Source organism: Mustela putorius, unplaced genomic scaffold, assembly GCF_011764305.1.
Source record: "Mustela putorius furo isolate JIRA1106 unplaced genomic scaffold, ASM1176430v1.1 tig00003859_pilon_pilon_pilon, whole genome shotgun sequence".
Taxonomy (NCBI): Eukaryota; Metazoa; Chordata; class Mammalia; order Carnivora; family Mustelidae; genus Mustela; species Mustela putorius.
In genome coordinates this window covers 1,504,669-1,525,507 of record NW_025422011.1, presented here as the reverse complement: position 1 = coordinate 1,525,507, position 20,839 = coordinate 1,504,669, and the positions used below count along the sequence as shown (strand labels likewise).

The following is a 20,839-nucleotide window of genomic DNA, read 5'->3' as shown; positions in this document are numbered from 1 at the left end:
TACCATGACAAAGTAGAACTTACCTCAGGAATGAAAGGAATATAATAGATCACATTAATAAATGAGGGCAAACCACCCCCCAACACATGACCATCTCAATGCAGAAACAACAACTTAACACTCATTCATGATAAAACACTCAGAAAGCTAAGAATAGAAGGAAACTTCCTCAACTTTCTAAAGGGCATTAATGAGAAACCATAGTTAACATCATACTCAATGGCAAAAGACTGAAAGCTTTTCCTCTGAGATTGGGAACAAGAGAAGTATGCCACTTCCATCAGTGCTACTCAACGCTATGGTGGAAGTTCTAGCCACAGCAATTAGGCAAAAGATGTAAGAGGCATCCAAATTGGGAAGGACAACGTAAACCTATCTCTATTTGCAAAGGACGTGGATTTTACATATAGAGATTCCAAAGAGTCCACAAACAATTATTAGAGCTAATAAGAAACTACGCAAAGTTGCAAGGTACAATATGAACACAAAAATCAGCTGTACTGCTATATAACAGTAACAAACAACTGTAATAGGAAATGAAGAAAACAATTACATTTATAAGAGCATCCCAAAGAATAAAATACCTAGGAATACATTTAACTAAGGGGATAAAAGACTGTGTACTGCAAACTATAAACCACTGCTTAAAGAAATAAAGAAAACCTAAGTGAATGGAAAGAAGAACTGGAAGACTTAATATTGTTAACAATGCTATGCAAAGCAACCTACAGATTCAATATAATTTCTATTAAAATTCCAACAGCCTTTTTTTGGCAGAAGAATTGAAGAAAAAAACAATTTTCATATTCACGTAGGAATTGAAGGAACCACGAATAGCCAAAACAATGTTGAATAAGAAAAACATTGGAGGACCCACACTTCCCAATTTAAAAACTTACTACAAAATTACAGTAAGAGTTAAGAGAGTTTGGTTGGTACTGGTGCAATGACAGATCTACAGACCAAAAGAACAGGATTGAGAGTCCAGAAATAAATCCACACATCAATGGCCAACTGGTTTTCAATAATGGTGCCATGATCATTCAAATGGGAAATGTCTCTTCAACAAATAGTGACAAAAGAAATGGATAACCACATGCAAAAGAATGAAATTAGGCCCTTATCTAATATTCTATACAATAATTAAGTCAAAATGAACTACTAACCTAAATAGTAAAAGCTAAAACCATACAACTTTTTTTTTTTAAAGATTTTTATTTATTTATTTGACAGACAGAGATCACAAGTAGGCAGAGAGGCAGGCAGAGAGAGGAAGGGAAGCAGGCTCCCTGCTGAGCAGAGACCCCCCCCCCCATGCGGGGCTTGATCCCAGGACCTTGGGATTTTGACCTGAGCCGAAGGCAGAGGCTTCAACCCACTAAGCAACCCAGGTGCCCCAAAACTATACAACTTCTTAGAAGAAAAATTAGGGGTAAATCTTCATTTTCTTAGATGTGACATGGATTCCTAGATGTGACACAAAAACCACAAGCAACAAAAGGAAAAGATAAACTGGACTTCATCAAAATTAAAGTTTTGAGTATCAAAGGACACTACCCATAAAATAAGGAAAATACAGGCTTCCAAGAAAAAAAAAAGTGAAAAGATAACCTATAGAATGGGAGAAAAATACCTGCAAATCTGATATGAATCTAATACTCAGATTATACAAAAAACCCTTATAACTCAACAACAAAAAGACAACCCAATATAGAAACTGGCAAAGAACTATTTCTCTAAAGAAGATATATAAATGGCCAACAAGCACAAGATGTCCAACAATTTTAATCATTAATGAAATACATATCAAAACCACAATGCAATACCACTTCATACCCACTAGGGTGGCTATAGTTTTTAAAAAGAGAAAATAGTAAGTATTACCAGGGATGCAGAGAAAATGGCATGCTAATACATTGCTGGTGGGAATGGAAAAGGATTCAGCTGCTTTGGAAACAGGGTGGCAGTTCCTCCAAAAGTTAAACCCAGAACCATTACATGGTCCAGCAATTCCACTTAGGTATAGACCCCCAAAGAATGGAAAACAGATGCTCAAATATTTGTACATGAATTCTCATAGCAGTACTATTCCCAATAGCCAAAAGGTAGACATAACCCAAAGGTCCATCAATGGATGAATGGATAAACAAGTTGCGGTATATACATACAGTGGACTCTTATTCAACTGCTAAAAAGAAATGAAGTACTGATACATGTTATGATATAGAGGAATCTGGAAAATAGTATGCTAAGTAAAAGAAGCCAGCCATGAAAGATAACACATTACATGATTCCATCTGTATGGAATATCCAGAATAGGTAAATCTATAGACACAAAAAGCAGAGAGAGGAGCAAATGGAGTAATTACTTAAGAGATCCTGGGTTTTATCTTGGAGTAATAAAAATGTTTTGGAACTAGACAGAGGTTGTGGTTGCACAACACTGTAAATGTACTAAATGCCAGTGAATTCTTCATTTCAACATGGTTAATTTTACGTGGTATGAATATCACCCGAGTGAAACAATAACTGGGAAACAAACAAACAAACCCCAAAAAGCTAAAATCAGACATTAAAACCATTTACCCAGAGGTAAAGCTGTCCTGCAATGTTATTGTTTGCCTACACGGTGTTTAAACAGTTATCAGCATTTTTAAAAGTAGGTGATTTCTCAAAATATCTGGATTTCTGCCCTTTCTTAAAGGCAAAGTTTCCATATAATTAAAAAAAAAAGTTGGCTACTGTCAAGAAGTAATTGCTTTCTTGAGACGGCATATATTAACTTTCCAGCTTATCAGTCTCTTCTACCTTCTATGGTCTTCCTGACACCAAGGCCAAATTGTCAGTTTTATCATGCTTGTTTCAAAGAGAAATTAAGAAAAGGGGCACCTGGGTGGCTCAGTGGGTTAAAGCCTCTGCCTTCGGCTCAGGTCATGATCCCAGGGTCCTGGGATCGAGTCCTGCATCAGGCTCCCTACTCAGCGGGAGCCTGCTTCCTCCTCTCTCTCTCTGCCTCTGCCTACTTGTGATCTCTGTCTGTCAAATAAATAAATAAAATCTTAAAAAAAAAAAAAGGTTTAAAAAAAATAATAAAAGTGGGACATCTTTGTACTCATGCTCCCATTGAAAACTGAAAAATAAAAAGTCCACGTGTTTACTTCCAGCGTGCTTTACTTATTTATATTTACTGCTTTGCACCCATGACTATTTGAATTTAGAAATCCTGTTCTTTTTGGTATGATAAAGATAGAAATCAAACACTCTTAACAGGATTAGAAAAACTAAGTTAACCAGTTATACCCTGAATGCCAAATTCACCTTCTGAAACTTGGCTGCAGGAATAATCAAAGTTAGCCACTTGCAAAAAAATAAATGTCCAAGGGGCATTAAGTGACTGCCTTCCACTCAGGTCCTGATCTCAGGGTCCTGGGATCGAGCCCCGTACCAGGCTCCCTGCTCAGTGGGGAGCCTGCTTCTCCCTCTCCTATTCCCCCTGATTGTGTTCCCTCTTTTGCTGTGTCTCTGTCAAATAAATAAATAAAACCTTGAAAAAAAAATAAAAAGAATAAACGTCCAGATAGTTTCATCAATCAAGGTTAAATAAATTTGGATGGAAGGTAAAGCAAAATCCATCCCTGGTCACTTGGTCTCCCTTCCCTGCTAGAACACCAGTGTTGACATGAAAGGTGAAGAGTCAGCAGCTCATGCTTCCTAAGAGGGAAGACTGGGATTTGAGGATAATACATCAGATAATCCTCTCATCTTGGAAGCACTCCTTTTTTAGAGGATCTAGTATAAGTTCCTATGCAAGATATATATAGAAGTAGGGAAATGGGTGGCAATCTGGCAGTTTCTCCCAACAAACCCAAGACTTTTTTTCAGTAGCTTACCTTGGGTACGTACAAAGAGGTCTTTGGTGCAGGGGAAGGGTGCAGTGGATAAAATACAGACATAGTTCCTAGGAACTAACTACGTCAGTCTAATAGACTTGAAATGCTTTTAGTTCCGTGCATCAATAACAGGTGTTTAGCCCCATTTCACAGAATGCTGGACAGACAGGGACATAAAAGGCAGTGGTATTGGGGATGTAAGTTTGCCTGGCTCCATGTTTCTGCCAAAAACGTTTCTAGCCTCAAAGCTCTTTAAACTCTAGCACTCATTTTCTCAGAGCCACCATGTGATGTGGCCTCTAATAAGGGTAAGACAAGGGAGCTCTTCTCTGGGTGGATGGATAAGGAGTTGGTAATGCCTGCTGGGGGAAGGAGACGTGAGACGATGTTGTTATTACTGACACTGCCTTCTTTTTCTGTGCCAAGGTGGGAGGCCTTTGAAACCACACAACTTGCCATGCTTCCTTCCCTGGAAGCACAGCCTCCATCTGTACCTGTTCTAAATGCACTGCACACTGAGTCTATGAGGGTTTAGCCTTGATTTAACCACCCTTGTATTCAGGCATCATGTTTAGCATAGCAGCTGGCTCCTAATCAATACATTTCTATTAAATGCATGTTATTACCCTAAAGCAAACAGAAAGGGACCCACGTAACCTGGTCACACAGAGAAGGCTGGACACAAGTTTTGATAACTCTATGAACAGACTGCGAGTAATACTTCTGTGGCTACAATATTTATATTGCTTCACTCTTAGGCCATCTATGAGATCTCCTAATCTCTATAAATGTGATATTGGAAATGAGACACAGAAAAGAAGGACAGCAGAAAGCTCATAAGTCAGAGGATTCTAAGAATGGAGTCTGGTCTAAAGCATACCCCTGCTGATGGGGCTTAGTAACCTGCAAGCCCATCAGGCCAGAAGGTCTGCTAAACTAACAGAGCAATGACCGGATTCCTCCATTAGATCAACAAGAAGAGAGACCATGCAATTTACTGCTAGGAAAGAAATTCTTTTTAAAATTTTTGAGAATTCCTGGGTACCTTTTTATGGTATTATAATTAAAATTAAAAGCTCTATGAACATGTAAGGCCAGAACCTATAAAAGATATTCAAGATCCAATATGGAAATACTTATTGTTTAATAAGTATTATTTTTTTTATTTAGTATTTTATTTTTATTTAGTATTTATTTAATAAAATACTTATTGTTTAATTTTGGTTTTTGCTTTAAAAATGTTAGTAGGTGCACAGAAAATAAGTGAAGGAATCTAATTGGAACTGTTTATACTGTTTATATGTGTCAGGGGTTAGAATTATGGGAGAAGTTTACTCTTTCCATAGATCATGAGGTGGATGCATTTTGTACATTATATCTTTCCATAATGTTTGAGTTTTCTTTCATCAGGAGTATTTATTATCTTAGATGTAATCAGGAAAATGAGAAATGTAAAAATAAAATGAAACTGAAAAAACAGGTCTCCTAAAAGTATCTTTACCAAAAAAGAGGTCAGAGGAAAATATGATTTGGTAATCTAAAAGAGAGTTTTGAAACCGCATTCTTTGGAACTCTAAGGCTCTTCACCAGCTCTCTGAGAGCCAGCAAGGACACAAGGCAACTGATCTCCAAACACGCCCCTACCCAAACTACCCAGCTTGAGCATTTCACTTTCATATTTTAATAATGAAGTTCTGCTGATACTAAGTTTGAAAATTTAGGATGTAAAACATACGTAACTAATTTATTTCTAACTGTTCCTCAAAGCACTTTCTGGGGTTTGAGTAGGCTCCCCGGGAAAAGATATCTGTTTTCCCTTGTGTTTTCTGAGCATGAGATTTTAGTACCAGCTTTTTAGTGCAAGGTCTGCTGCATTTATGAGCTGTCTGGGTAGAAAGCCGGGTGCTCTATGCATAAGGATCCTCTGTTCAAGAAGGCCAAGGCAGCAGGAAGCCTCTAATTCCTACCATCTGGCCAGCCTCTCTGAATCATGGTCAGCCATCCAGAAGCAGAAGATTCAGGATCACCAGAGACTATTTTCAGAAGAATGAGAACTCAAGCCTGAGCAATTAGAAATAGGTCAATGACTTTTTAAAGCAACTTTCTTGAAAGAGGATGCTTTTCTTTGCAAAATTCATTCTCGCCACTGGTCTTTCTTTAAATAGAATATGGTGACTGCCTATAAATCCTTTTTCTTGTTTTTAGAAGTCTTCTATCACAGAGCCCTTAAGTATTTTTGGAGGTTACTTGTATTTCCATAGCCTTGTGTTTTTGAGAGAAAATCTGATTTTAGAAATATACATGAGAGACTTCAATATTTGAGCTAAAATGGCTGTATTCTCTAGAGTTTAAAAAAAAAACTGCTTTTTAGAAATTTTAATTTTTTCATTTGGTTCTTCATTTTCTGTAATAACCAGGGGAAATATGTCAAATGAAATCCCTTTCCCTGTTTTGTTTACTCTTTCTGACTTTCACAGTCATATCCTCATCTGGATTCTTATTGGGTCAAAACTAATATGCCATTTTCTGTGTATTATACCTCTGTGCTTCGCGAGAGCAGCAGAAACCCATCTGTGAATATCTGCTCAGAACCAGCAGGGGGCGCTCACTCCCACAGGAATCTGAATCCATCTGTAAGGGGATGGTGGGAAAAGCAACCTAACTTTCTTCAGTAAGACTGGCCCTTTCGCACTGCGGATAAATGATCACATGATGAGCAACAGGTTACCGACAATGGTGCTGAGATAAAGCATTCTTGAGAGAATATATTTAGAGACACCCCAGCCTCAAAGGCAAGGCTACTCCTGCCCAAAGCAGATGCATACTCTGCCTGTACCTGTTTTTCAAGGCTTGGCTTGCTAAGCTGTACAGTCTGAGGTCCAGCGAGTCTGGTCCCTGGAGTAGCTATCACAATGCTGGTGAGCTGGGCCATGGGGAACGTTTTGGCTATGGTTGCAGTCTGCCCATTGACGACACGGACGGGGTGGATGGAATTCTGGGAGGTAGGGAGGGTCGTGGGGGTGAACTTGGTCAGCATGACGGGCCTCTGGATAAGTTGAGGAGCTGCAAGCATGGGAGGAGGTGCTGGGGCAATAGGAATGTTATTCTGAGCCACAGGCTTGGGTCGAACCTATGGGGAAAGAGAGGATAATATTACTTAAAGAAATTTCTTAAGTCTTGTAAGTTTAAGACATTGCCAGGTCTTTCATACTTTATATGTGAAATGGTATTTAGTGCCAATATTTATTAATATTCATGCTGGTGGTATTAATTCTACAGCTATCAGGATATATAATCTAACAACAGACTCATCAGCTCTTAAGAGGGTCCAAATGTTACCCTACCATGTGGTTTTTCTGAATCCAGACCTTAGGTCCCTTCTCCCATACCATGCTGGCTCTTCAGATTGAGGTCAAATGCCTAATCCAGAGACTGATCGCACTCAGGATTTGTGCCAATGTGGTAATAATGCTGCCACTGGTCTTATTCCACATTCTCAATTTCTTCATGTTCGTGGCTTCATTCAGTGTGATTCTAACTCCCTGTTCTTGGCTGCTCCTCTAAGTCGCCTTTGTGGGCTTCCTCTTCCTCTGCCCAATCCGAAATGTATTTCTCAGAGTTTTGTCTTGGAACCTCTTTTCTTCCCAATCTCCTCACTCTTCCTGCGAATTCTCACCCATCCCATGGATTCAATTACCATCTATTGTACTGAAGACATCCATACTTGGTATCTCGGGAACAGACATTTCCTGAACTTCAGAATCACATACTCAACTGCCTGTCATATATCTCTACTTGGAAGTCTTCCAAGAAATTAAAAATCAACATGTCTAGGGGCTCCAGGCAGGCTCAGTCAGTGGAACGTGAAACTCCTGATCTTGGGGTTGTGAGTTTGAGCCCCATGATGGGTGTAGAGATTGCTTAGAAATAACATCTTTAAAAACCATGACAACAAAAAATCATTATGTCTCAAACTCACCTATTTCTTCCTCTGACCCTCTCCTTCCTCCTATTATCATCCCCTCAATAAATAAATAAACTTCAGAACCATTCTTGATGCTTTCTACTCCACCTCTACTTCCTAAATCCCTCTCAAATATGGCTACATTCTATGCTCATCCTGCCATCACTCTACCTTATGTTTAGTTTACTAGAACAGTGACAAAGAATTATGATTAAAAACATGAGGTTAGCCTTGCTTGGGTTCAAATCCTGGTTCCTACCTCTTACTAGCCGGCTAACCTCAGGTAACATAACCTGATTTAAGCCAGCATTTTTCAAACTTTCTGTACAGTGACCCTGTGGGCAAAATCTTTTCCCCTGATGCATGAAACTTTGACCTGCAGTTAACTCTCCAGCTCTGTTCCCCTGGAAACCTGATTAAGGGTAAGAATGTCAACTATGTTACCAGGCAACATTGCTTATGGTAAAAATGATCCCTTACTGCTAAACTGAATCTGAACGGGGAGAATTAAAAATACTTGATGGGACACCATGCTTTGGGCTTCATGAAGTGGGGTTACTTTTGTAACTGAGCGTGTCCCCATGTGTGGGGACCTTGAAAGTCATGGCTATGGAATGTTAGAAGATACACTGGCTCCTGCATGGCATAAGCCTTCTATGCCAGGATGGCTCTCCTACTGTCTAGATCAAGATCTCATCCCCCTGCACCTGAGCTATCACTGGACAGCTGCAGAGACTGCCAATCAGGCTGACAAAAAATGTCTGATGCTGTCTTGCTGGTAAGCTGTGGCTTCTGTCTTGTATTGTTTCAAGTAGACTGGTACCATGTGTGGGCCAGTCTCACGAATCTGAATATTTAGCTGAACTTAAGATGACCATGTGGTGGCTGCTGCAGACACATAGTAGGGAATACATTTCTTCTTCTTTTTTTTTTTTTTTAAAGGAAATACATTTCTTACTGTAACCAGTACTTGCATATAAACATAGACCTCTATCTCTATAAAACAAAAACTTGATGAGACATTACATATGCGCTATGTAGCTTTGCGCAGTGGCAGTATCGTAGCCAATGAGGTTTATCCGAGGCGCGATTATTGCTAATTGAAACATATGCGCTATGTACTCTTAATATTTCATATTTTGTTTTGTTCATTTTATTTAAGAACCCTGGTCACGATCCATTAGATTGATTTCACATAGCCTACTAATGGGTCATGACCCTCTGTCTGGAAAACATGGACTAAGCCCTAAGTTCCCTACCTAAAAAAAAATAGTAATACCTACTTTCACAGGGCTATTGTGGGGATTAAAACAGATAACCCACAGAAAGTGCCTCGCACAGTAAACAGTACACAGCAGCAGTCTTTAAACATTCGCTATTACTGTTGATGTCCTAACTATTCTTCTTGCCCACAATCTCGATCATCTCTAATCTATTTTCCACACAATGACAAAAGGGAATTTAAAAAAAAAAAAGAAAAGAAAAAACACTCACCATTTCAGGTATTTGTTTGAAGTGTTTTCATAGATCCCTGTTGTTTCTGGGATAAGGCCCAAATTCCTACATAGTCTAGAAGGTTCCATAAGCTCTGGCACAATGGGCTTCTCCAGCCTCACCTCTTCCCCTAGCCTGAGTCGGCTACGTGGCCCACCATGGTCAGCTATACCAAATTGCCTTTTGGTTCCTTAGGCTTACATGTATTTCTCCATACTGGATTTGCATATATGCTCTACCCTCTGCCTGGGACACTTTTATTCTTCCTCCAAAACTCTGTTGGGCTAACTTTACTAGGATTTTAGGGTTCAAACTGAATGTCAACTCTTCTAGGAAACTTTCTAGAATACTCTTAAGAATGAGATGGGGGTTCCCCCCATGTGTGGTCAGACTACCTTGTACTTCCCATAATGGACACTGTGATTGGCTGTACATAGATCTGAAGCTCTCTGAGGGCAGAGAACGGTCTATCTTAAAAACTGGCTTTTCTGATACCCAAGGATCTACCGGATAAATGACTGAAATCACTTTATCTTGTGTTCTCAATGCCCAAACCTACTGCACAGGCAATTTGGAAGTCACCTATGTCCACTGATCACAAAATTCCTTTCTCTTCTCTCTTTGCCTGCAACATGGGCCTCAGATGGGAACTCCTAGGATTTCTACTTGGCAAGTCAAGTCCCCTCAAAACCCAGACTAGGGCAATCCTGACATCCTGCCATGAGAATGAGTTCAGTCCAATTGCTAAAAGAATTCTCCCAGGGCAATATGCGCAAGCAGAGCTGCCTAGGTCTAGGTAAAAAGCTTCCTGTGTACCACCCTAGTCCAAGCTTCTATAGGCAAGGCTTTGTGTTTAAAAATGATACTAAATGCCATTACTTTCCAGAGCAAAACTAAATTTCTCTGGTTTCCACTGGTTAGTTTGCCTTTTGCTTCCTTTCCTACTCTCTTTGGCTCATGGCGGGGGTGGGGAGTAGTGATGGCATTCCTTCCCCACTGGCAGGCAGGTTTGGCTAAACTTCCAGTAAGTTAACATCATAAGGTTTAAAATGGTGCCTTAAATTCTCCCTTTCTTCACATCCCCCTGCTACTACCTTTGGTTACTGCTAAGAAACCCCAGTGATCAAATAAGCTTCTTCCCAGTATAGAAATCATCATCTAGAACCTTGAGCTAACTAAGTAAGATCTGAACAAAGCTGAGCTGATACACACACTTCATGTGACTCAGAGAGGGCCCATGAGGACTTCTGTCTCACCTAACCCATCACTGGGCTTGTCACTGCTTTACTCACCTGTGGAAGAAAGTTTGGACGTGGAGTGAGTCGAGGAGGGGGTATAAACTGTGGTACTTTGATGGGCTGAGGAGGTGTTGCCTGAACCTGCTAAAAAACGGGAAAAATTAATAAACCACAGAGAACAACAGTTGTTCAATATCAAAGCTAGGCGTTCTTAAAGTATTTTTAGCATCACTATTCCCTGTATCAGACAATATTTTCTAAAAATTTTCACTGTAGAATTAACCATCTGAATTAAGACTTCCTGAAGAAAACTTTTTCACTCTCCCACCTGCACATTTTACCCTACAGAAGTGAACCAATTGCATTTCTGTGTCCTTACATGCCTAAAGTAAAACACAGCAGGCTTGGCAATCTTAGACAATTTCCTCTGACATTCAAGAACTCTTGCACGAACATATTTTAAAAGTCAAGACTGGATCCAAAGTAAAATCAAACTTGCTGCCTGGCCAAATGGGCTTTTTCCTAATATGAGCTTTATCTAGCACTGGATGGCTTTATTCCTGTAGAGAAGTCTCTAATTCTCAGCATTTGACTGAGATAACTGGTCACTTCTCTCAAGATTCCTAGTAAATGCTGAAGCTTCACTTTATTGCTATCTAGTTTACTCATCACTGGTCATCATCCAAAAGCCACCAAGAGCTCTTAGCTGCAATTTTAAGAATAGACTTTAAAACCACAATTTGGTTATATTTTCCCCAAGCTTCAGAGGGCATCAATTTCTAAATGATTTCACCCTAGAATCTCATGAACAGTTTTTGTTCAAGTAATTCTTCAAGGGATGTTTTTTTTTCCCCTAATAGACCTTGGACACGGACACTGTTAATTTGTGAGTTTCTTGAATATTTTTAAGTGCCTCAGTTTGTTCTAGTACTTCCTAGGTGCAGCCAATTTCAAGGGATAGTAAACGAAAGGAGTTCAGCGGGGGGTTTTCCCCAAATCGGTAATACAGAGCCAGAGAGTCTGTAAGCACTCAAGTTTCACAGGCAGGTCTGTGAACAGGATGGAGAGAGCAACGTGCAACAGTGTGCATGCCCTTATGAAGGACACGCCTCCCTAAGTCAAGTCAGACTTCGACTGCAGATAACACACTGTATGGATCTGGGTCCTCGGTGTCAAGGGACACTTGTACAGTTATTTGAGCAGATAGTAGGAATGCCATATTCCCTTGTCAGCCCCAAAGGAAAACTTGGTATGGCTGAATGATGGAGACTAAAAAATCCAGCAGGAGCATAAAATGGATATACTCTACAAATGCATATCCTGAACCCTCTCATGTGGCCACACATGAGTAGCAGCTGCTGGCTTACCAGAGTGACTGTGTTTTTTGCCACAATTTGGACAGCCTCTGCCCCAGGCCCAGTGACCTTACTAGACGTCTGGAGGTTGACTGGTGTGTTCTGCACATCAGTGCTGAGCACAGCCTTCTGACTGTTGATGGCGGTCACCATAGCAATGGTAGGTCTCTGGCCCACAACAGAGGCAGGCATGGTCGCAGTTGCTGCTTTCAAGACGAGAGGTAGTGTCTTTGTGGTAATCATAGAAGCTGTAGTTACAGTCTTCTAGGAGACATGGAGAACAGATATTAGGACACTGAAGTGTGACCCCACTAAACAATATGCTGCTAATCCCCAGAAGAAAACAAAGCAATGATTCTTATAATCAAGTTTCTCAATATAACAGTATTTCTTTTGTTTACATACAGCACACTTCTTACTGTAGAGAAAGATAATCTCTAGCTTGTGCCAGAGTTTTCAAACTTAGCTTTAAGTTCATAGTCATAACTGCAGATAGATATGGGCACAGGATTTTCAACAATGAATGGGGTGGGTTTACAGGTATAGAATGTAAGTATACCTATTTATCTACTTTTTTTTTTATTCTTTGCTTGCTCTCAATTTAAACTCTGCAGAGGTTGCAAATCAATGGGGTATACAACATCTCTATTTTTAATTGCTACAACCTCATCGATATGAAGCCATCATATAATTCTGGTTATCTGCCTCCTGTGACACAAAAGCTGGGATGAAAGGACAGTGTCTTTTCATTCTTTTGAGTGTCCCCCTAGAGAGGAGGAAGGGAAACTCACATGAGGATTAGCACAATTGTTGCCTCAGAGGCAGTAAATCCCAAACTCTAGATAATAAAAACCCATTAACCACCTAGTATAGTAAATACCAGCTCTTGATACCAAAGGGCTGAGAGTCACTAACTACAATCTTTTCTCTGGAGAGCTGCTGCAGAAGCAATCAAAGATACGGTGAAACATGACAAAGTGGAAACAAACACCTGTGTTTCAAAAAGCCTTACAGATAAGGGGTGCCTGGGGTGGCTCAGCTGGTTAAACATCTGACTCTTGGTTTTGGCTCAGGTCATGATCTAGGAGTCATATGTTGAGCCCCGTGTCAGGCTTGGCAAGGGATGTGGAGCCTGCTTGAGATTCTCTCTCTCCCTCTCCCACTGGCCCTTCGCCACTACTTAGGAAAATAAAAATAAAAATAAAAAAGCCTTATGGTTGAGAGGACAAACAGAGGTAAGAGGACTTGCTCCTCCACTAGTACTAAAGCTCTGCAGCTGTAGTTCCTAGGCTTCTTACTGAAGTAGGTAAAGGGAACAGTTACAAAACAAGAAAATGCAAACAACCTTATTACATGGCACACGCACCTATCCAGTGCCATTACTCACTCAAGATCCTCAGATCCAACCGTTTCAGGAACACAGAAGTGCAACCAGAACAGGCCGGTTCTGATTTTGGTACTACTCCACCTTCTTCTTCTTACTCTATACTGGCACTGTCCAGTTTGGTAGCTCCCAGCCACACGTGGCCATTTCAATCCAAATTAATTAAAACAAAATAAAATTAAAACATTTAAAACATCAGTTCCTCAGCCACACTGTCCACATTCCAAGTGTTCAAAAGCCACTTGTGGCTAGTGGCTACCAAACCAGACAGTGATTTCCAACACTGCAGGAAGTTCTACTGGACAGCACTGATCTAGACCAGTGAAAAGGACCCCACTCTCCCTGAAACAGATCTGGACAAATCCCCTCGTGCATTTCTAGTTCAGTGACTATGTCAGTACTTGTGTACTAAGTTGGGTTTTTTGGGGTGGGGGGGGTGGTAATTCTTTACTTCCATCTTCTGCCTGAAATACACACATACATCATCTAATCTTTTAGTATCTTTACTTCCTTTCAATGAAAACAATTAGCAATCTGGCCTCATCTATCCCACTGCAACCTACAAGCGATCTTTATTAATGCTTGTAGCGAAAATCACCCATATCTTTGTTTCCTCTTCTCTAATCAACAAAACAGGCATGTCTCATTCTCCTTGCCAGTGCCTCCTCAAATGTGAAATGGGAGTAAAAGGAGACCACTGGTATTTATTTGGGCGGCGGGGTGGGGGTTCATCTACTATTAATGCAAGATGAAAACCAAATAAAAGCTAAATGCTGTTTATCATTAGAAACATTACATTAGTGTAGAAGAAAGGACTGGCTTTACATTGCCAGTTATTTGTAGTAAGTGTTTTTAACCCAGTGTGACATTAGCCTATCTTTCAGTTTAAGACACTGAAATACAAAGACCTTTTCAAATGGTGAGCAAGTCACACCAGATGGCATTCAATCTTGGTGCCAACACAGGTTATGGAAGCAAAATCTCTCATCAGCAGAACTCACTGACATGGATTTTAAAAAGCAATTGTGCATGCTGTTACTGCTTTGAAAGAGGTCATGTACTTTTGTTTGAAACATTGTTGGTTCAGGTAAATTATTATCAATATTTTGAATCACCCTAAAGCAATTATTCTAAAAAAAGTCAGTGAAACCTCCAACTCACCTGAATTACATACTTACCATTAACCGCAACACTTAAAAACACCCTTAAAACCTAACAAGTCTGTTGACATCTTAGGTTAGCATCTTATTCCCCTTTATAAATATATAGTTATGGCTAATTTCACAACATGTACTCCAGCATCTATACAATTCACTGTATGTAAAGGTGTAGTACTGTCTAGTACTATATTCACTGATGAAAACTTTTTAGAAAATACATCAGCTAACCACTTATTCACACCAGGCATAACAGAGGTATTGCTTAAATTCTTCCCTCTGGTCTGGTGCTTATTCTAAGTGCTTGGGGATATAAACCAAACTCTTGGGAGTGTTAGAGTTTAGATGACAAAAAGAATCTACAATTTTGAAATCCAAACCTAACGACAACCTCTGACTTGTCTGGCAGGAAGGAGAGAAGACACGGGAGAGGAAAGGTATCCAACAACAAAGAAAATGATGTTTCTGGAAGCTGTGAGTAGTCCCTGGCTGGTTGATGCTGTCCAATTGTGACCGGCTTCCAGATAAGTGAGCAGTTTCCCCACAGCGTCATGAAGAGGTTCTTTAATTTTGACAAAATCTAAACTGCACCAACGAGAGTTCTGCATGTATTAATGCAGAAATACATGGCATAAAACACTAAAAATCATTTTATTTATTTTTTTGGCCAAGTTATTGTAGTTTACCGGCAAAGCATGCGGTGTTGATTTAAAACAGACTGCAGTGAACAAATTGGAACGACCAGGGGTTATTACTACGGGCGCTAGTGAACTTCCATCCCTAGTTTAGGCTATTTTCATTTAATTTTGAATGGCAAGTAACTGTTGTGCACTCACATGACTACAAATAGAACCAACCCACTCCTCTTTTGGTCCATTAGGATTTATTTTCTATTTGGTTTCATTAACTGTTGCTTCATTACATTTGTATTCCATCATTAAAAAGGACACGACTGGGAATGTGAGTTGAAGGGTAGACCTGCATTCAACTCTACTGTCTTTCATTCTTTTTCTGTGAATTGAAAAAACTTCAAAATCTACCTACAGGGATGAATTTGAGTTAACTAAGTAAAGGGGACCGGTCCCCCCACTCCCCATGCCTTGGTCCCTGCTAGCCACTTGACTCAGAATAAAAAACATTCTCTGCCAAGCACCTCCTGTTTGCCTGTGCTGACTGCTACTTAATATTCTTTTCCAAACTTAGATATTTAACATATGCCATATACAACTTCTCAGTTGTCCTTGACCTCGTGGACTTTTAAGGAGTCCCTTTGCCTAAAACTAACAGCTCTGCCATGCACTGGAGGCTTCTCCAAGCTAGCTTCTTTCTACCTCTCTGGCTTTATCTCCCTTCGCCATTATTGCCCAGAATCCACACCTGAGCCACATCAGTCTCTGCTATTCCTGGGACACACATTTACTTTTGGTCACATAATTGTCTACATCTGTGATGCTCCTCCCTTCTGCTCTATCGCTAAAATCTCACTGATCTGTCCACATCCTGCTCAAGTGTCACCTCGTCCATGAAGCACCTCTGATCTCTCCAGTTAAAATTTACTCTTCACAAGTACTTTCATTTTATTCTCTTTGTTAGCTGTTTACACTGTCCTCTTTTCTAAATTTTTAATATTCTTGTTTTTGAATCCACCTTCTTCATTGCCGAGCACAGTGTCTGTATATAATAGAGACCCAATAAAAATTTACAGGATGAATGAAATTGATGATAATATACCAGATTCTAGGCAGGGACCGTGACCACCTCTTTGTATACCAGAATCTAGCACATGGAAAACACCCAATAAATACTGATTGACAGTTTATTGTAAAGACAGAAACTAAAAACTTAGAGGGTCTTCTGGCTTTTAAAATTATACATCTGCATTTAACAGAACAGAATAGAACAGAACGAGCTTAGATAAATCAATTAAATATATGGTAGGTGAGCTACCAGGTGGACAGCTGCCACACAACACTGTTTGGGGGCCAGCCCTTCGCCCCTTACTATCACTCACCGTCCCACAGCAGCACAGAACTCAGACTACTAGGAGGGAAGAGCTATTGTAAGTATTACATAAGTATTTCCTCTGATTTGTGGGACACCGAATGTTACTTGAACAGAAAGTATCCATGGGTTAAGAGAGAAAACGCCTACATACCAGGAAACAATGAATTCTACCACACTCTTTCCCTGTAGACACTTTCTGATGAAACTGTACTTTGCAAAGAGAACAAACTAATCAACTCCAACAAAAGTAATCTGATAAGCAATCCTTCAGAAGAAATAGAAGTCCTGGTCAGGGGGTTTTAAAACAGTTTGAATGCTTCATTTTCAAAGAGCCCCGGAGTGGAGATTATGGTAAAATTTATGCTCCAGCTATCTGATTTACAACAGGAATTACTCTTTTTCCTACATTGGCAGCGTTTTCTATAATGTTGGCATTTCATTTTTTGGTACTGTACAGTAGTACAGAAGAGCCATGAATGGACAGAGGTTTTCACCAGAATACCTGGGTTCACATCTTGGCTCTACCACACATACTATCTATATGATTTTAGATAATTACTTCATCTCTCTGTGTCTTGGTTTTCTTTTCTGAACAATAACAACAACAAGAACAATAATAATACCTTCCTTATTAGGGTTGTGGTAAGGACTGTGTATGTTACATATGTAAAGTACTCAGGAGAGTAGCAGTTTACAGTAACCTCGATTAAATGTCAACTATCTTTACTAATCTTTAGTATTTTTTACAAGTAATATATTCCTCACTTGAAAAGTGTTCTATGTGAACCAGCCCAATGTCCATAAACAGTGATTAATCAAGCAAACTATAATCTTTTTCTCTATGTATACAGTGAAGACCTGGTACTGGTGCATAAAGGGTGCCCATGCTTGCATTTCAGAAGATCCCAACGTCTTTGAAATCATGTGCAAAAATGAGTGTTATTAGGTGTGAATGTATACTGTTCTGGAGAGAGGATCCACCGCTTTCACCAAAGTCTTAATGGGGTCATGATCCCTAAGAATCAAGAACCACTGCTCAACCATCCCATCTTAAAAGGTATGCTCACATTACAGGCAGGTGTGTGGAGATCAAGCCTGAACAGTTTGCGTGTGTGTGCGTGTGTGTGTGTTCCAATAACACTTTATTTATGAATGTTGAAAATGGACTTTCATATAATTTTCATACGAAATAATACAAATACTATGAAATACCTTTAACCATTAAAAATGTCAAAAACATTTGCTTGGAATAGTTTTCCTAGTTGAACATTATCCTCAAATATGTCCTTTTTGTGTATTTTGCCTTACTGTCCTTATATGCTAGTTTAAACGTCCCTTTCAGCAAAAACATCTGCACAACTACACCAAGTTAGAATGTTATCAAACCTCCAGTTCTTAGTTCTAGTTTGGACCTGTAGCTTCCATTTCAGATTTCCTTCAATATATTGGAACAAATTCATATCTCTGAATAATGGAAACACATCACCCTTCTTCTGAATGCCTTTCTACCTGGTTCACCTCCACACCTAACTGCTAAGAGTTCCAGCAAAACGATTTCAATGGAGGCGGAGTCACACAGACTTTTAGAACAGGTGCAAAGAAATACTTCCAGAAATGCAAAATAAGACCTTAGTTCTTAAGACCTTAGTTCTAACACAGAGAAGTGATTTTTCTTTGTCACCAACTACCTTTCCCCTCTTCTTTGGACAGGTGGGAAATCATTTGACTTTTACTCCTCAGTAATACTGTTTCCTTCTGCCAGGGAATTTCAAGGGATTTTTTTACCCCTGTGTATAGTATAAAAAAGTAACCACAATAACTTTTGTCTAGGGTTAGCTGAGCTTAGTACTGAAAGGGGCCCTAGCTCTACCTGCCTGAAAATCAACCAGCCTAGAGCAGGAAGCCTGCAGGGCTTCCGCCACACTTTTACCTGGGAAGCAGTCAGGCTGGGAGAGGGTGCAGCCGACTGGGCGTGGTGGTGGTGGTACTGCGGCGGCTGCTGGAGCTGCTGGAGGGGTTGCTGCTGTGCTGTTTGTAGTTTGTTTTCAGACTGTGGCAATGGCTGTATTTGGAACTTGTCTGGTTGTTCTTGCTTCACTATCAGGTTCTTCCGTAGCTGTTCAACTACCCTTTTCTACCCCATGGAGACAAAAAGAAAGACCATGTATCAGAGTATTGTCCTATCAGCTGTGACGCATGCAGCTACACACCTCTGACATCGTTCTGTGACCAGCTTCACCTAAAACTTGTGACGTCTAAAATTTACAGATGTGACACAGGAGGATAAACCAACAGCATAGGAAACATTTTATAGCTCAAGGGAGACAGAGCCACACAGAGGAGAAGAGAAGATAATGGACTTCACACAGCAGAGCTCACATTTCTGGACCATCATTAGCCTGGTGTGCTCAGCTGGAAGGGCAATACCGTGTGGCCACTAACACCGGACTCTGGAGACACAGACTTATGTTTTGCTACTTACCAGCTCTCTGATGTTCATCAAGCTACTTAACCTATCTGTGTCTCGATTTCCTGTTCTGTAAAATGAGGTGATTAACAATATCCTTGGGGTTCTTATGAGGACCCGACAGGCTGCTGGATGTAAAGTACTCACAACTGTGATGGGCACATTGCTGGTGGTTTTACTTTTAGTATCTGGTAACACGGACATCGGCCATACTAATTTTTGTTATTCAAACAAACATCACGTATCGGTCTCAAACATTAAACAGACTCTTAAACAGAGAAACCCTGATCTCAGATATATGCCATACAAAGAATACTCATTCTAAATGACTCAACTGTGAAACTCATGAGCAGGACCTCTTTGCTGGGATAGGATCTGCGGAAATGTGTACATTTGTTTAGGCAAAGGAGGGACTTAGTTAATGGGGTAAAAATTTAAAAACTGGAGTTTCTTGAATTTCTACATCTTATCCAAATCCAAGAAAAATATGTATTTTGATACTTTCATTACTATATTTCAAAAGAACATAAGCTCCATGAGGGCAAGGACCTATTTTGTCCACGATTATATTCGGGGCTAGAACTATGTAGCTTAGTAAATGTCTCCTCACAGCATGTGAAAAGTGATGGGTACCGGAGACCAGCAAATGACTCAGGGAACATGTCCTATAAAACCACTGGGGGCCAGACTGGGGCTGCCTCTCTGGGCCTAATGGCTAGAAGCAAGTGTAAGCAGCACTCTTCATATACTTTCAACTGAGCTCACCAGCTGAGGTTTGTTATTTCTGATAAAATAGACTGCCATTTTCCAATACAGATCATGAATGAAGAAAAATAAGTAAATGAAGATCTTTAAATAAAGGGTTAAGTGACACCATATGGCCAGGTTGACTTCAAATTCCCCTTATTTTTATTTTTATTTTTTTAAGAATTTTTTTTTTAAGATTTTATTTACTTATTTGACAGAGAGAGAGAGATCACACGTGGGCAGAGAGAGGCAGAGAGAGGAAGGGAAGCAGGCTCCCCGCCTAGCAGAGAGCATGATGTGGGGCTCCATCCCAGGACCCTGGGATCATGACCTGAGCTGAAGGCAGAGGCTTTAACCCACTGAGCCACCCAGGTGCCCCTCAAATTCCCCTTATGATGCTAACCAACTTCACTGCACATATCCTCTAAAGAACCCAAACTTATAAGGTTACTTGCTTAACATATTTGAGCATTAAAATATTTATAAAATGGATTTTTAAGAACTTTTAAGTCAATACAAAATATATTATTGAGAGAATTTTTTTGTATTTTTATTGATTCTTTTTAGGCAATGAAAATATCATATAAAGGCCAATATGGGGGGGTCTGCTAAACTTTATATTCTGTCTTCACTGCCTCTTTGAGTAGTTAAATTTCACAAAGAAAAGAAAAAAGGATGCAGAGTCCAAAGTCTCTGCAGAAACCATCTGTAGAATAATAAAAATGCAAATTAATAAAAATATCAAATTCTTATAAAAAATTAACTTAAGTCTTCAAAATCCTATTTCTCAAGTATAAAAAGATAGAGTAATTGAATTGATACAGTTTAGGAGAAGGGCAAGAAGTGGCAGTGGTGCTACAGATAATTTTGAGTATCACAGATAGATTTTATTGCGTGGTGACTTCCAGAACATTAAGACATTTAACAATTAAATCATTACTTTAAAATCATTGCTCTCAGTCCCCCTCCTTAACATAAAACCAGCACTAAACAAACATAGTAACAACTAGCTGAAGTGTAGCATCGGTACACCACAAAAGGGACGCCAAGAACCTCTACAAAAAACCCCAGCTCAAATCGAAGGGAGGAGAGAAACCATGAAGAAATAATAGAACACAAATGTGACACCTGCCAAAAAA

General features: G+C 39.8%; 1 protein-coding gene and 1 pseudogene across 21 annotated transcripts in view; one reads left to right on the top strand and one right to left on the bottom strand.

Moving 5' to 3' along the window:
• PHF21A (PHD finger protein 21A) overlaps window positions 1-20,839 on the bottom strand; it is a 191,900-nt gene that overhangs the window by 35,334 nt on the left and 135,727 nt on the right. For 13 of the 21 annotated variants that reach the window (XM_013061740.2, XM_013061741.2, XM_013061725.2 and 10 more), the window contains 4 exons: window positions 18,417-18,620; window positions 11,954-12,205; window positions 10,641-10,730; window positions 6,727-7,020 (listed from right to left, as the gene is read on the bottom strand). In XM_013061740.2, the coding sequence (XP_012917194.1) occupies window positions 6,727-7,020; window positions 10,641-10,730; window positions 11,954-12,205; window positions 18,417-18,620 (840 nt within the window). The remainder of the gene's footprint in view (window positions 1-6,726; window positions 7,021-10,640; window positions 10,731-11,953; window positions 12,206-18,416; window positions 18,621-20,839) is intronic. The other 8 variants (XM_013061738.2, XM_045065973.1, XM_013061739.2 and 5 more) reach the window with 4 other exon arrangements.
• LOC123387784 lies at window positions 8,894-9,017 on the top strand (annotated as a pseudogene).